Genomic DNA, 18,054 nt, shown 5'->3' with positions numbered 1-18,054 from the left:
AAAGAACTATAATAATAATCACTGCCTACTTCCCCCCAGGGCCATACCAATCACTGGCTATGCTCCTGCTCCTCACCAGGCTAATTATATCACCTAGATGAACCCCCCCCCACACACTTTCCCAGCTGTAGCTTCCATCACCAGGAAGCTCTCATACAACTTATGTTTTTCACAAACTGTGACAACATTCTAAATTTGTACAAGTTAATACACCAAATGGATCATTTCCCTTTCTCTCACCACTTCATCAGCTTCTTTTTCCCACTACTTATTCACTAAGTTACACGTCATTCATTATCCAGTCCAGTATCTCCTACACTCATGCTCCCACCACATAACTCATCTTGGAACTACACCCAGAATTTGTTATAATGTAAATCTATAATGTTTGGTCTTTTCTGCTACTTTATGTAACTTTTGTTTTTTTTCAGTTCTTAAATTTTGAGTAGTTTTACAAACTCATCATCTATGTTAACTGGAAATAGTACATATTTGTATTATGTGCATTCTTAATCATGTCTGTATTTCAATGAGTGTTTTTTGGAGCTTTTCTCCCCAGGTCTCTGCCGAAAATGGGTCCCCAGCCCAATCGGACATCACCCAGTAAACAAATATAAATTAAATAAATAAATAAAATTGGTGGCGATATCTAGAGAGTCAGCCTGGAGAGGAGCAAGGATTGACATAGTGTTGCTGCAGAAAGTGATTTAATTCAGATTTAAGGCAAATAAATTGTTGATAAGTCTGAGTTTTGCAAAGATCGAGGTCCAGGTTTTTGAGATAATGGTTGAGTATAAGGCATCAGCAAGAGGCTCTCTGGTTCGATCTTCGGCTGGGATGTCTTCCATGCAGAGTCTGCATGTCCTCCCTGTGGTTGTGTGGGTTTCCTCCAGGTGCTCCGATTTCCTCCCACATTCCCAAAGACATGCTGCAAGTGGATTGGACACGCTAAAATTGGCCCTAGGTGTGAGTGTGTGCGTGTGTGTGCCTTCTGTGGAAGGTTGGACACTGGTCTGGCAACTCGACACCGTAAAAGCTCCACTGCCAATCATGGATGGATAAGGTGATCTGCTGTGGCGACCCCTAACCGGGAAAAGCCGAAAGAGAGAGAGAGTTGAATATAAGGCATCACCAGCTTAGTTATAAGCTTTTTGTACACGGAGAAGGTGGTGATCTTTTGAGTGAAGGGACTTACTAGGTTTATACAGTTATAGGGCATTTTTAGGCTGCACAACTGCCAGGATAGGCAGGAACTAATTGTGAATACTTCAGGTAGGGTTGAAGCTCTAGCCAATTAAGTTTTTTAAGGGTTGTACAGTAGCAAGATCTATGGGATTAGTTATTGCTGAAGTTTACTATTTTATTGTAACATTACACTTGTTTAAGTCTGATCGAATGTTTGAGGTTGGTACATATTAGGAAGAATATAAGAAGATATGGAGAAAAAGATAAAAACAAAAGTTTTCCTGCTATGGTCATTGAAAAAATGTGTAGAGCTGGAAAACATTGTCAGTTTATAATATGTTTTGTAAATGTTGTATATGTACATCGAATGTCAAGAAATCTTTTATCATCACTCTTAGTATCTTTGTTTGGGAGACTACTTCTGTCTGAGCGTTAATGGACCAGGTGATGGCAAAGATGGTTTTAAGTGAAGACTGTGACCTGTGAATAAACAGAAGGAGTTTGTTAGGCAAGATTCAATGGAGGGAAATGACTCCTGGATGAACGGTTGAAGAACAGACTGGTTATAAGTAGAACAGATGACATGCGATCTGGGTAGCATCTTTACTTGTGGAGTTCAAATCATTTATGAAGATGTTGAACAAGAGGAGGTCTAGTATATATCCTGGTACCCCAACATGGAAGAAAACATGAGCGGGCAGATTTCCATTTTATTCATCGGTGCCACTTATTGAGATACCAGTGAAACAACCGAAGAAAAGAAAGGGACAGTCTAAGGCAGAGAGTTTTCCTCTCAGTGTTTTTGTGGGGGCTGGTCCCAAAATAGGGAAGAGATGAGTCTGTCATAATTTCTGTATTGGCCGATGGTGTTGGTGTAACTAAGCAGGGTAGCAATACTGTTGTGTGAGCAACAGGAGATCGCCACTAAGAAAGTATGACAGCAATTGATTGTGGGTACATTTCTATAAAATTTTGGCAAGTAGAGACAGAAAAAGATTAGGTTTATAATTAGAGTAATTAGTGGAAGTATATACTTTTTGTAATGGCACTATCTAGTATTTTACCAGGAGTGTTGTCACGTAAGATTTTTGGATTTACCTGTTTATTAAGATGTACATGTGGTGGGCTATGGCATTCTCCTCATTCACATCAGCAGTGGGGGTAGTGGGTTTTAGCTTAGACAGTGATTTCTTAATAGTGGGTAGTATATACTGGGACAGGATTTAGTGTAAAAGTGTTAAGATTTGGGATGTGATTCCTGTTCCATGTTTATGGAGTTGTCTGGTTGGTAGCTTAAAAAGGGGTGTAGCTTAAAAGGGGTAGCAATTATTTCACGTGGATCTATTTGGGATCAGTTAAGTTGTTCTGTTGGGATGTTACAGATTGCTTATGGAAGCCCAGAACATCGTGAGTTATTTTGATGGGCTATTTGTTATTTGATGAAATTATTTGTTAGATTAGACACAAGCTTTGGTAGCATTGCAAGGTTGCTTGAAAAGTTGTAGGTTTTGGATAGTTTTATTTTCTTTCTGTGAATGCTGCTGTATGGTCTTTATATAGGTACTGTATTTTTATATTATTTGGCACATGTTATGCTTTGCATTTGTGTGTGTGTGTGTGTGTGTGTGTGTGTGTGTGTGTGTGTGTGTGTGTGTGTGTGTGTGTGTGTGTGTGTGTGTGTGTGTGTGTGTGTGTGTGTGTGTGTGTGTGTGTGTGTGTGTGTGTGTGTGTGTGTGTGTGTGTGTGTGTGTGTGTGTGTGTGTGTGTGTGTGTGTGTGTGTGTGTGTGTGTGTGTGTGTGTGTGTGTGTGTGTGTGTGTGTGTGTGTGTGTGTGTGTGTGTGTGTGTGTGTGTGTATGTGTTTGTGTGTGTGTGTGTGTGTGTGTGTGTGTGTGTGTGTGTGTGTGTGTGTGTGTGTGTGTGTGTGTGTGTGTTTGTGTGTGAGCACATGTGTGTGCCTATATAGAACTTCACTTTTATTTATTCATTTATTTTCTCTTGTTCAGTTACTGTTTTGTAAGTAACTGTGGGTAATAAAGGTGAATAAGAACTTGAGATTGCTTAAGAGAAAACACATTATAATTGTGCATATTGTGCAAACAAATCTTATATTTGAAGGAAAAAACATTGTAGTAACCCATTATCTTTAATCACAGCATAGTCACTATTGTTTGCTGGTACATCAGGCAGCACAGAGTAGGCAATACAGAAGACCAAACAACTAAACGAACACTGAGAAAATCCAAGGAAAACCGTAGTCCGAAGCCAAAAAGAATTTATTGAACAACACTATAAACAAAATAAAATGAAATGAAATGAATTGACCTAGGTTTCGTCCTTAATAAAGACTTCTTCAGAATGCATACCAAATCCATACTCGCCTATATATATTAACACAAGCCACACCCCTTAATAGAACAAATTAATTAATCTTAAAAAATCACGTTGTTAAAAAATGAATGTTAAAATGCACAAAATATATAAAATATATGTTAGATAATTGATCTAAATAGCCCCATACAAATATATTTATATTAAAAATTGATAATTAAAAATTGATAATTAAATATTCTACCATATTAAATACAAAAACACACATAATTACTCAATAATGTGTTTCAACCTTAAAAAAGGTTTGATAGAACAATGATCATTTAAACCAGGGTATTTGTGTGCATCTACCCTAATCTGCCATCTAAATCCACATAAATCAAGGTGGACATCCAATGTCTTAATTTGTAAATCGTGTTTAATTTGTTGCACCACACAAAACCTGAATTCATGAGTAGGATTACGGGCTACATGCCTAGCTAATGCATTAGTAGGTTTTAGATGCTTGATATCCAAAAGATGCTCTCTAACCCTTTCCCTAAACTTTTTACATTTTTTCCCTATATAAAATACCAAACATTGTTGACATTTAGCAACATATACCACATTTTTTGAAAAACAATCATAATGACCTAAAATATAAATATTGTATTTATTGATACTAAAATTATTACTTGTGGGCATGGTGTGTGCACAAATGGAACATCTGCCACATTTAAAATTACCAATAGTTCTATTATTCTCCAAAGCTTTCGGGTAAGAGCATCTTTCAAAAATATCATTAAATGCACAGTCTTTCCTAAAAACAAAATTAGGACTAGAACCCCACTCAATACCAGTATTATTACCCAGGTGTAAAATACCCCAGGTTTTTTTGATCATACTAACTAACCATTCTGAATCACCATTGAAAGTCGAAATAAACAAAAAAGGGCATTCTCCCATCATATCCTTGCCTTTAGAATGAATTATTTGCTGAATTACATTATGATTACCAAGAATAGGTGTGTATATACCTGAATCCCTTTTATGTTTAATTTCATGAAATAACTCCATACATAAATCCCTTGGGTATCCCCTGTTCGGGAAAAGTCCTATCATAAAATTCAACTCATCCACAAATTCTTGGTTGTCACTGACCATCCGAGCAGCTCTGACCATTTGGCCTTTATTCCTCTTTTTGATGATTAGGGTGCCAACTGTCATATTGCAGAATTGAGAAGGTAGCCTTCCTATATATACTAGATTTAATATTCATGGAAGCCCTATCTAACGTCAATTTAACATCTAAATAAGCAATAGTGTCCAAGCTATACTCATAAGTGAATTTTAAAAATTCCACCGTGTTATTAATATAACTAATAAAATTTACCAACTTATCAATTTCACCCTCCATATGATAAAATGCCGTCCAAATATCGTGTATACATCCTAATATTATCAAAATACACACTATTGAATACATACTGTTGTTCCCAAAAAGCCATGATGTAATTTGCATAGGTGGGGAACAAGTTTTATGACCACTCCAGTACACTGCTTAAAATAATGTCCTTCAAAGAACAAAATATTGGTTAAAACTGCTTCCATCAATCTAATATATGTATTAATCTTATCTTGTTAATAAATACCGTAGACCGTAACTGATGTTGTAACTATGTAAGACCTACTTCATGTGGAATGACTGTAAACAAATTACACACATCTATAGTCAAAAAACAATATCACTATTAACCTTAATATCTCTAACCTTCTCTAAAAAATCCCAGGAATCCTTAGAAATATAAGGAAAGCCTTTTAACCCTTGTTTCATATGATGATCAAGAAATTGAGTAATAAAACAAGTTTTACTATGCTTTCCATTAACAATAGGTCTGAATTTAACGTTATCTAATCCCTTATGGATTTTAGGAATCCCAAATATATTGCTGACTACTGGGTGTGCATTAGACATAAATTCAAATTCCTTTTCAGTTATTTCTCCTTGAAACAGCATATCATACAACATAAAGTCTAGTTTCTTAAAAGCAACATTAATTTCATTCATACTAACTTGGCTGTACGCATCATCATGTAACATAGACATCATAATGTTCACATAATCATTATTGTCAACAATAACTACCCCGTTGCCTTTGTCCGGCTTCATAATACGGATATTATCAATCCTTAATATTTCCTTAATTAATTTTGTCTCATTATCAGTCAAATTGATGGGTATGATCCTAGAATATTGTTTAAAATGCTGCCTAATCTCCAATTCACACATTTTTTCTAATAATGCTACCAATGAATTCATGGGTGGGTTAAATATACTGGGTTTTAACAGAATTTCCTGTTTCTCCACACCACCCTTATTACCAAAAAAGGCCCTTAAGTTCATTTTACACACGAATAATTTCAAATCTATAATCGTGTCCACTAGATTTCCTATTTTATAAGGTACATATGTGAAGCCTTTAGAAAACAAATCCACATACTCCTCACGAAAGGCATAATAAGAATAATTATATAATTTAAAATCATGTGCATGATTTTGTAACACATGGAGGTGACTTAAAAATCCACTTTGTGGCTGTACCCCTACCTCATCCCCTAAATCTAACATGTTTAATAAATTGTTATTAGTATTATTAATATCAAAAATCATTTCATTTAAATCAAAATCATAATCATGTGGCTGTACTTGTAAATTTCCGATCACAAAATTCTCCCCCCATGTATGTCATTATATTTACAAGAATCAAATACTAACCCATCAAAAAACGACATACAATTGATATTACAATTGTCCAAATCTGAACACTCAACAAGCTCATAATCAGCACGATTATTTATCATTCCAGTCTGATACTTTGAGCCCCCTTTCCTAGATGTACAATCTTCAGACAATGAAAAGATATAATCTTCTTGAACCGGATGTATAGTTAAGTCTAATAGCAAGTCCTGGTCTTCCCCAGCATTCGGAATGCATTGCAAGTCAGATTCATTATCCAGTTCTGAAAAAATGTATTCTTTATTGCAAGCTACTAAACACGAATTTACTGCACAATCCTTTATACTTTCATTGTCCTTAGAAACAACTTCAACTTCCAAACAAATATTGGTTAACGACTCAACCACGCCAATACCAATATTACTGTCACACCCTGTCCTGAAAATACACATATAAGGGGAAGTATGGTAATATATAGTTCCTTCTAAAACTATTACCTCGCTCTCCATGCACCTTCCTGTGGCTTCACTGGCTGTGGCTCCAGAACAGGAGGCATCCAGTCTGAACAAACTCTTGTTCAGACTGGATGCCTCCCTGTTCCAGAGCCACAGCCAGTGAAGCCACAGGAAGGTGCATGGAGAGCGAGGTAATAGTTTTAGAAGGAACTATATATTACCATACTTCCCCTTATATGTGTATTTTCGGGACAGGGTGTGACAGTAATATTGGTACTGGCGTGGTTGAGTCGTTAACCAATATTTGTTTGGAAGTTGAAGTTGTTTCTAAGGACAATGAAAGTATAAAGGATTGTGCAGTAAATTCGTGTTTAGTAGCTTGCAATAAAGAATACATTTTTTCAGAACTGGATAATGAGTCTGACTCGTAATGCATTCCGAATGCTGGGGAAGACCAGGACTTGCTATTAGACTTAACTATACATCCGGTTCAAGAAGATTATATCTTTTCATTGTCTGAAGATTGTACATCTAGGAAAGGGGGCTCAAAGTATCAGACTGGAATGATAAATAATCGTGCTGATTATGAGCTTGTTGAGTGTTCAGATTTGGACAATTGTAATATCAATTGTATGTCGTTTTTTGATGGGTTAGTATTTGATTCTTGTAAATATAATGACATACATGGGGGGAGAATTTTGTGATCGGAAATTTACAAGTACAGCCACATGATTATGATTTTAATTTAAATTAAATTATTTTTGATATTAAAAATACTAATAACAATTTATTAAACATGTTAGATTTAGGGGATGAGGTAGGGGTACAGCCACAAAGTGGATTTTTAAGTCACCTCCATGTGTTACAAAATCATGCACATGATTTTAAATTATATAATTATTCTTATTATGCTTTTCGTGAGGAGTATGTGGATTTGTTTTCTAAAGGCTTCACATATGTACCTTGTAAAAAAGGAAATCTAGTGGACACGATTATAGATTTGAAATTATTCGTGCATAAAATGAACTTAAGGGCCTTTTTTGGTAATAATGGTGGTGCGGAGAAACAGGAAATTCTGTTAAAACCCAGTATATTTAACCCACCCATGAATTCGTTGGTAGCATTATTTGAAAAAATGTGTGAATTGGAGATTAGGCAGCATTTTAAACAATATTCTAGGATCATACCCGTCAATTTGACTGATAATGAGACAAAATTAATTAAGGAAATATTAAGTATTAATAATATCCGTATTATGAAGCTGGACAAAGGCAACGAGGTAGTTATTGTTGACAATAATGATTATGTGAACATTATGATGTCTATGTTACATGATGATGTGTACACCCAAGTTAGTATGAATGAAATTAATGTTGCTTTTAAGAAACTAGACTTTATGTTGGATGATATGTTGTTTCAAGGAGAAATAACTGAAAAGGAATTTGAATTTATGTCTAATGCACACCCAGTAGTCAGCAATATATTTGGGATTCCTAAAATCCATAAGGGATTAGATAACGTTAAATTCAGACCTATTGTTAATGGAAAGCATAGTAAAACTTGTTTTATTACTCAATTTCTTGATCATCATATGAAACAAGGGTTAAAAGGCTTTCCTTATATTTCTAAGGATTCCTGGGATTTTTTAGAGAAGGTTAGAGATATTAAGGTTAATAGTGATATTGTTTTTTTGACTATAGATGTGTGTAATTTGTTTACAGTCATTCCACATGAAGTAGGTCTTACATAGTTACAACATCAGTTACGGTCTACGGGTATTTATTAACAAGATAAGATTAATACATATATTAGATTGATGGAAGCAGTTTTAACCAATAATTTTTTGTTCTTTGAAGGACATTATTTTAAGCAGTGTACTGGAGTGGCCATGGGGGCCGCTTGTTCCCCCACCTATGCAAATTACATCATGGCTTTTTGGGAACAACAGTATGTATTCAATAGTGTGTATTTTGATAATATTAGGATGTATACACAATATTTGGACGGCATTTTTATCATATGGGAGGGTGAAATTGATAAGTTGGTAAATTTTATTGGTTATATTAATAACTCGGTAGAATTTTTAAAATTCACTTATGAGTATAGCTTGGACACTATTGCTTATTTAGATGTTAAATTGACGTTAGAGAGGGCTTCCATGAATATTAAATCTAGTATATATAGGAAGGCTACCTTCTCCAATTCGTATCTGCAATATGACAGTTGGCACCCTAATCATCAAAAAAGAGGAATAATAAAAGGCCAAATGGTCAGAGCTGCTCGGATGGTCAGTGACAACCAAGAATTTGTGGATGAGTTGAATTTTATGATAGGACTTTTCACGAACAGGGGATACCCAAGGGATTTATGTATGGAGTTATTTCATGAAATTAAACATAAAAGGGATTCAGGTATATACACACCTATTCTTGGTAATCATAATGTAATTCAGCAAATAATTCATTCTAAAGGCAAGGATATGATGGGAGAATGCCCTTTTTTGTTTATTTTGACTTTCAATGGTGATTCAGAATGGTTAGTTAGTATGATCAAAAAAAACCTGGGGTATTTTACACCTGGATAATAATACTGGTATCGAGTGGGGTTCTAGTCCTAATTTTGTTTTTAGGAAAGACTGTGCATTTAAGGATATTATCGAAAGATGCTCTTACCCAAAAGCTTTGGAGACCAATAGAACTATTGGTAATTTTAAATGTGGCAGATGTTCCATTTGTGCACACACCATGCCCACAGGTAATAATTTTAGTATCAATAAATACAATATTTATATTTTAGGTCATTATGATTGTTTTTCCAAAAATGTGGTATATGTTGGTAAATGTCAACAATGTTTGGTATTTTATATAGGGAAAAAATGTAAAAAGTTTAGGGAAAGGGTTAGAGAGCATCTTTTGGATATCAAGCATCTAAAACCTACTAATGCATTAGCTAGGCATGTAGCCAGTAATCCTACTCATGAATTCAGGTTTTGTGTGGTGCAACAAATTAAACATGATTTACAAGGGAAGACATTGGATGTCCACCTTGATTTATGTGGATTTAGATGGCAGATTAGGTTAGATGCACACAAATACCCTGGTTTAAATGATTATTGTTCTATCAAACCTTTTTTAAGGTTGAAACACATTATTGGGTAATTTTGTGTGTTTTTTGTATTTAATATGGTAGAATATTTAATTATCAATTTTTAATTATCAATTTTTAATATAAATATATTTGTATGGGGCTATTTAGATCAATTATCCAACATATATTTTATATATTTTGTGCATTTTAACATTCATTTTTTAACAACGTGATTTTTTAAGATTAATTAATTTGTTCTATTAAGGGGTGTGAATTGTGTTAATATATATAGGCGAGTATGGATTTGGTATGCATTCTGAAGAAGTCTTTATTAAGGACGAAACCTAGGTCAATTCATTTCATTTCATTTTATTTTGTTTATAGTGTTGTTTAATAAATTCTTTTTGGCTTTGGACTACGGTTTTCCTTGGATATTCACAGAGTAGGCAATACTTAAATATTTTCAGCTCAGTAAGTTTACTAATTTATTTTCTGGATGAGTTTTGACCACTATTTTAAATCTATGTTTGTGTTGCTTGGAATTAGAAATGCTTAGTTATAATAAAAACAAAAAAGCCCAAGTATGCTGTATGTACTTACCATTCAGGATTAAAGGGATACGGAAACTTCTTTTTGTCTGATTTTTCTGTGCAGTGTAACACACACATGAATAGAACCCTTCATCCTCTGCTGTAGCATTCTGAATGACATACTGAAACTTATGGTCAATGGGGGTACTTGAATTGTCCACAGGATTATCATTTTTACACAATAAACAAGTTGTGTAATTGTCGTTGCTCTTGCTGCTTCTTCTGCATTCAAATGTCACATTACTGCCGAGGAAAGTAGCATTTTGGACTGCACTGCCATGAAATGTTGTATTTTGGATCATTATTGTTATGTTTGGCTTTTTAAGTATCTCTGTATAAAAAATAAACATAATATGTAATTTCACATAATAAAACAATATGAGGAAAATTCATATATGATTAGTGTTAATTCTGAGTACTGTCAACTAGAAGTGGATACATTTCCAGCATTAGCTAAAAAATAAGGCACTGGAAGGTACACCAGTTAAAACCACAAACTTTATTAGATACAAACTATGAGAACAACAAAAACAAATGCCTTAACTGAATCACCGTGTTTTCATCAGTACAACTTCATCAGATGAGCATACCAACTTATACCACCATTTTTATATAGTCCTTGATTAATCAATTTACAAAAATCCCAAGTTTAAAGCCACAGTACAACATTGTTAGGTGTATGAGAATAAAATGCAGTAGATGAAAAAACCTTATTAAAAACATTTAAAAAACTTAATAAGTGCATAATGACAGAAAATGAACTTTGATACAAATAAAGCTGTTAGGTGCACATAAAATATACATATATATATATATATATATATATATATATATATATATATATATATATATATATATACATATGTGTGTGCATACTGTTTCATGTTACTCATAAAATTAATGTCTTAAAAATTAATATATAATTACATAAAATATTGTGTAAAAGAGCACCCTCTGCTGGCTAAAACCATTAAAAGTATACCCTTTGGTTATGATGGGAAGCCGGGCTGTCCAGAAACATCATAGAAGATGAGTGATGTAGATTTGCTAGTACTTCTGATTTGCAATACATTTTTGACAAACCATTTAAATGTATTTATAGAATGGGCCAAGAACTGCAATTCTGGCAAGAGGAGTACATTTAAATGTGGTAGCTGAGCTCAATGTCCTTATGTCAAAACTGGTGACACATACTACACACACAATATCATTTACTTAGCTTTGTGTGGCAAATACGATGCATTTTATTTAGGCAAAACTGGAAGAAAATTAAAACTGAGAATGTATGAGCACAGATACGACATAAGAAAGATGAATACAAACAATGCTTTATATAAACACATTTTGAATTGTACACAAATAGATTTTTATTTTTTTGTAATCAAGACACTACCTATTGACCCTAGAGGTGGCCCTTGGGAGACACGTGTAGAATACAGGGAATTGTACTGGCAGTTGGTGCTGGAAGCTATCAAACACCCTGGTTTAAATGACATGGTTTCATTGAAGCCTGTTTTAAAGTTGAGGGCAGCTAAACTTAGAAAATGGGTAGTTTTATTCAAACAGTAAAGAAACCAAACAAATCCTCAAGTCCAGAGACACTGCCTGGTGTTACTATCAAAAAAACAAAGAAACACAAAGCCTAACTAAGCACCAAGAACTGCGCAACTGTGCAAAAAAATGCATTAGGCTGGACAAAAAATCCTACTACACAACATTACAAACTAAATACCAACACAACCCGCAAACATTTTGGAAAAATGTAAACCAGCTACTAAAATCCACCCAAAAGGCTACCCCCAAACCAACCACCCCTGACACTAAAGTTCCCATTTAAGCACAATTCAACTCCCACTTTGTGAACTCAGTTCTATCCTTAGTATCACAGGACAGCTCCTTCCTCACTATCCCCCCCAACATAAATAACTCTAATACAAGCTTTACCCTCAAAACAGTTTCCACCACTTCAATCAAAAGCATGCTCTCCAAACTAAAAACCTCATCAACAGCAGCCAACCTACTCCCCAGCTATTTCTTGAAACTTACAGCAGATGCTATTGCTATCCCAGTCTCCACTCTCATAAACAGATCATTTGTTGAAAACTATGTGCCCAAACTCTAGAAAATATCCTATGTTACACCCATACATAAAGGTGGGACATCCACTGAACTTAATAACTACAGACCCATTGCTTTACTCTCCCCCTGGCCTAAATCCTAGAAAAATGCATCCATACCCAGATGCTAAACTATCTCCTAGACTGCAACATCCTGTCACCTACTCAGCATGGTTTCAGACCTGCCCATAGTACCACTACAGCTCTCCTCTGCTTCACAGACACAGTAAACCATCTCAAAATGAAGGCCTGCAAGTGTCAATTCTTTTTTGGATATGTCCAAAGCATTTGACACAGTCTCACACCAAATCCTGCTAAACAAACTAAACCAATATCATCTATCTAATTCCACTCTTACCTGGTTCCAAAGCTACTTAACTAACAGGTACCAAGCTGTGAAATGGGAAAATTCTCTCTCCTCAGCTGCCCATAACTATAGGAGTCCCACAGGGTTCTATCTTAGGACCACTACTATTCACAGTCTTCACAAATGACCTCCACACCTCCACACAGCATGCATCTATAATTCAGTATGCAGATGACACTATCTTAATCTGTGCTGCACAAAACATTCCCACCCTCCTGCAAACAACTCAAATAGCATTCTCTGACGTTGAAAACTACCTTACCAAAGCCCAACTTATCCTCAATCCAAAGAAAACGCAGTTTATGATTATAATCAGTTCTAACAAAAACACTAACAGTCAATTCACTATCTACTCCACAAATGCTACTCCAATTGCTCCAGTGGCACAGGCCAAGCTATTGGGAATAACCATAGACTCCCACCTAAAATTTGATAGTCATCTGAACTTAACTATTAAAAAAGTACATGCCAAACTGGGGTCACTCTACCGTATCAAACCATTTCTTACCAACAACACAAGATCAGCCATTGCTCGCTCCCAACTTCTATCCACCCTACTCTATGCATCTCCCATTCTGACTAATCTCAACAAAACTGAACTAAGCAAAATGGAAGCTTGCTATAACAGAATTGCCTGCTTTGCTGCAAATTGCTCATATAGAACTCATCACTGTACTGCTTTGAGACAGCTCCACTGGGTTGAACTGCCCAACCTCCTAACCTACAATCAGCTCTGCCTCTGTCATTCTATCTATTACCTCACCAATAAGTGTCCTGCCCTCAAAAACCTAGCACAACATCACTCAGCCAAAAGGCCTCTTAGATCATCAAGCAAACTACTACTAGAAGTCACCAACAGCTACAATAGCTTTGGAGATGCACTATATAGTAGTTCAGTGGCTAAAAAATGGAACTCTGTCCCTACTAGCATTCAAAACACATCATCCAAAGCCTCCTTTAAAGACCTCATCAGGCAACATCTCAAGCAAAGTTGGCAGTGCCATGATTGCTCCCCAGGCTAGTGAAAGCGGATAACATATACATACTAAATCTAGAGCAAACACTGGCTAATCTACAATGTATTACTGTACCTGTGTACTGTGTATGTATTCTACCTACGTTCCAAAGTTCAGCCGTACACCACAAATCTATTACTTACCTTTATTTTTAAAATTAATATTTTTTTGATTGTTCTTTCCACTGTAAGTGTTTATGTGCGGCATACCACTGTAAAAACATGTCTCTTGTAATATGTGTGTATACTGATCATGTCTAAATAACTAAATGTGTCTGTAATTTTTCTTTGTGGAGCTTTTCTCCCCGGGCTCTGCTGAAAAAGGGCCTTTTCGGCTCAGTCAGACACCCCCAGTTAACAAATGTAAAATAAAATAAAATAAATAAACACACTTTTGTACTTTTAATGGTTTTATCCAGCATAGGGTGCTCTTTTACACAATAGTTTATGTAATTATATATTCACTTTTAAGACATTCAGTTTTATGAGTAATATTAAACATAATGCATTTTACATATATATGCATAGTTTACGTGCACCCTACAGTTTTGTTTGTACTCAAAGTTCAGTTTTTGTCATTTTGCACTTATTATTTTTTTAAATGTTTTTAATAATTTTTTTTTATCTATTGCATTTTATTCTCATGCAGCTAACAATCTTGTACTGTGGATTTAAACTTGGGATTTTTGTTAATTAATTAATCAAGGACTATAGACCCGCGGTGGTGGTGCTGCGGTAGCGTTGTCGCCTCACAGTAAGATGCTGTCTGGTTCGATTCTCAGCTACAGCGTCTTCTGCGTGGAGACATGTGTGAATGGGCGTACCTTCGTTGAAGGTTGTGCATCAGGCCTGGCAAGCCAGTACATAAAAATCGACTGCCAATCATTAGCGGACCGGAGTTCCGCTGTGGCGACCTCTAACTGGGAAAAGCCAAAAGACACAATCAAAAAAATTAATCAAGGACTATATAAAAATGGTGGTAGAAGTTGGTATGCTCATCTGATGAAGTTGTACTGACAAAAATGCAGTGATTCAGTTAAGGCATTCGTTTTTGTTGTGTTCTCACAGTTTGTATCTAATAAAGTTTGTGGTTTTAACTGGTATACCTTCCAGTTCCTTATTTTTTGGTTATTGGTTTGAATTGAGGCACTTTTTCCTCGCTTTTCATTTATAAATTTCCAACATTAAGACACCATAAAAATTCACTGCCAATAATTAGAGGACTGGAGTTCTGATGTGGCGACCCCCTAACTGGGAAAAGCCGAAAGACAGTTTAATCTGTAAACATAAGCATCTTAAATGCCAACATTTGTTACTAATGAATTGCAAGATAATATCAGAATAAAGATATTTAAAGGTATGGTATATTCTCTCTTCCTCTGAGTACATGCAGACTCACTACCGTAAAAGTTTGTTGGAAGCACGATGTGGGAGGTCAGTGTTTCAGAACCTGGGCAGACTACTTTGCCATACATTAAATTACACAAAACACAGTACACAGCTAATGCAGTTCAAGAAACCAAGAATATGTTAGAAAATGGAATCAGTCATCTAAATTCCTGTTATTCTCCTGTCCTAATTGCCATGGAGACAGAGTACAGAAACACTGAATAAGGCAAATAAATAGAAAGTATGGTTTTGCTCACCTCTCTGCAGAAGTATAACCTAAGTTATTTATTAACCTTTAGAGAAACACCCATTATTCCTAAATAAGATGTCTACATGGTATGTAAGGGGTCTATAGTATATGCTCAAAGAGGCTTTTCTTCCAACATATAATCATCGACACCTAATGAGTGAACACTCTAAAGCATGAACGGCCACGTCAGTGAATTTTTTCCACAGGAAAAAAATTCACGGGGCTGCAAACAAAAAACACAAACTTCAAAACCCTAATCAAGTGGGGGGCTTCACCCCCCCACCCCCCTAACTAAATATACCAACTCCGAGATTGCTCTACGTTGGAGAAAAGGACAATTCCTGATAACGGTCAACTGAATTTTTTTCCTGAGAAAAAATTCACGGACGTGGCCATTTGTGCTTTAGACCATTCACTCTTTAGGTGTCGATGATTATATGTTCAAAGAAAAGTCTCTTTGAGCATATAATATAGACCCGTATGTAAGTGGAGGGACTGATGCTGTAATCAAGACAAATGTGGGTGGAGCAGTAGTGCAGCGGTTAGAGTTGTCTCCTCACAGCAAGAGGTTCTCCGGTTAGATTCTTGGCTGGGGTGCCTTCTGTGCAGAGTCTGCATGTTCTCCATGCATTCATGTGGGTTTCCTCCGGGTACTCCAGTTTCCTCCCACATTGCAAAGACATGCATCTGTAGCATTTCTCCCTGGGCCTCTGCTGAAAATGGGCTCTGTCCCAGTCAGACTTTCCCAGTAAACAAATGTTAAATAAATAAATATATTCATCAGTCAAATCTTCTGGATTGGTCAGTTTGTTTCACACATAACTACTAGTCTGCATATTTGTTTCCTTATTTAAGACAATTTCACTCAATCATAAGACATGTCTTAGTATCATTAACTAGCAGTAATTAAAAGAAAAAAGGACTATATACAAATGGCACATTTGTAACACTATAAGCACAAGAGTTTATCTGTTTGCTAATCTGGTAAGTGAAATAGCCCTTTTAAAACATTTTCCAGGCATGACCAGGGTCACAAGAGCAATGGTTAACATTATGGTTATTACAATTTTGAGAAGACAGTCTATAGGCATGTTCTGAGGAGGAAACAAGAGTCTCTGTGAAATAATATATATATATATATATATATATATATATATATATATATATATATATATATATATATATCGATAGATATAGATATAAAAAACAGATACAGGGATCATTTATTATTTATTTAACATTTGTTTACCAGGAAAGTCTGACTTGGAACGTAGCCAACTTTCAACAGAGGCCCAGGGAGAAATGCTCCAGATGTATGTCTTTGAATGTGACAGGAAACCAGAGCACCCAGAGAAAACCTACACAAACACAGGGAGGACATGCAGACTCCACACAGAAGGCACCCCAGCATCGAACCAGAGAACCTTTTGCTATGAGGTGACAATGCTACCGCTGTGCCGTCCAATCATCATGCATGCTTCATGTAGACAGTGATCAGTGGTCAGAAATTAGAGGTCACAAACAGAAATGTTACCATGAACATTAAAGTGATTTCTCACTATTCTTACCTTCATGTTTTTTTTTTATTTTAATGTCTTGTGTGGTTTCTCATCATCATTTCATGTTTACATTGTTGTTTCTCTTTTTTTCTATTATTTTTCAACATGTGTTGCTCTTCTTTCATCTAATTATCTGCAGAATATCCCCTGACCTTAGATGTCATGTAAGGGATTCCACTAAGGCTGCCGGTTCAGTGTGTGAAAGCAAATCTGAGGAATGCATTGTGTTTTCTAGTGATAGCCATGATATCCAAGTTGTTGGTTTAACTTACATTGGAGTTCTAAATCCTTAAAAGGATGACCTTTATTTGAATTCAGCAGAAAGTTCAGATTGCAAAATGTTAATGAGGCTGGGAGGTTTCCTCTAAGCTGTAGTGAAATGCATTTGAGAACTCATGAAAAATATGACTTCTGTTAGGATATAATTTCTCTTGTTGCTGTGTGTAGTTACAACTGACTTGATCAACGCACATTTGTGCAATATAAGTGAGCAGCTATAAGATATGAGCAAAAGACGTTCTATGAAAACATTAACTTGGGCAAGTTCAGGCTGGTTAACAAAAGTAAGTGGCGGGGCAGGCAATTTTAGTGTGAGTCTGTGCGTATGTTTTAGAGTTAGGTTAAAATTAGGTAATAGGATATATTTAGTGTATGTGCAAATATGAGTGTTAGGCATTAGATGTAGTGTTAGCGCACATGTGTAATGAGTGTCTGAGCTATCCCATGTAAAGGTAGTTTATGGAAAGGGCTTTTTGTATGCTGCAAGTTAGCTTGGGGAAACATCCATTACTCAGGTGGAGTGGGGTGCAGCTTACCTTGCAAAGAGCCATTTCCATAGCCTATCAGTATTCAGACAAATTGCCATTGAGTGAGTGGTTTGGTTATGGGAAGTACATTGGGAAAGGAAATTTCTTTCCATTTTCAATGTACTGTGTGTTGCTGTGGTGTGGTGTCACTATAATGAATGAACAATTTGCTTTGGTCGATGTTTTGT

The 18,054-nt window shown here is 35.7% G+C and overlaps 1 protein-coding gene across 3 annotated transcripts in view; it reads right to left on the bottom strand.

Annotated features, from left to right (window-relative positions):
* LOC122808938 overlaps positions 1-18,054 on the bottom strand; it is a 636,015-nt gene that overhangs the window by 320,483 nt on the left and 297,478 nt on the right. For all 3 annotated transcript variants that reach the window (XM_044080096.1, XM_044080086.1, XM_044080104.1), the window contains exon 3: positions 10,374-10,694. In XM_044080096.1, the coding sequence (XP_043936031.1) occupies positions 10,374-10,665 (292 nt within the window). In that variant the 5' untranslated portion in view covers positions 10,666-10,694. The remainder of the gene's footprint in view (positions 1-10,373; positions 10,695-18,054) is intronic.

Source organism: Protopterus annectens, chromosome 1.part1 (genome assembly GCF_019279795.1).
Source record: "Protopterus annectens isolate FY-2018-M chromosome 1.part1, PAN1.0, whole genome shotgun sequence".
Classification (NCBI taxonomy): Eukaryota; Metazoa; Chordata; order Ceratodontiformes; family Protopteridae; genus Protopterus; species Protopterus annectens.
Note: the sequence above shows the minus strand (reverse complement) of the source record. Positions and strands in the feature narration are given on the sequence as shown.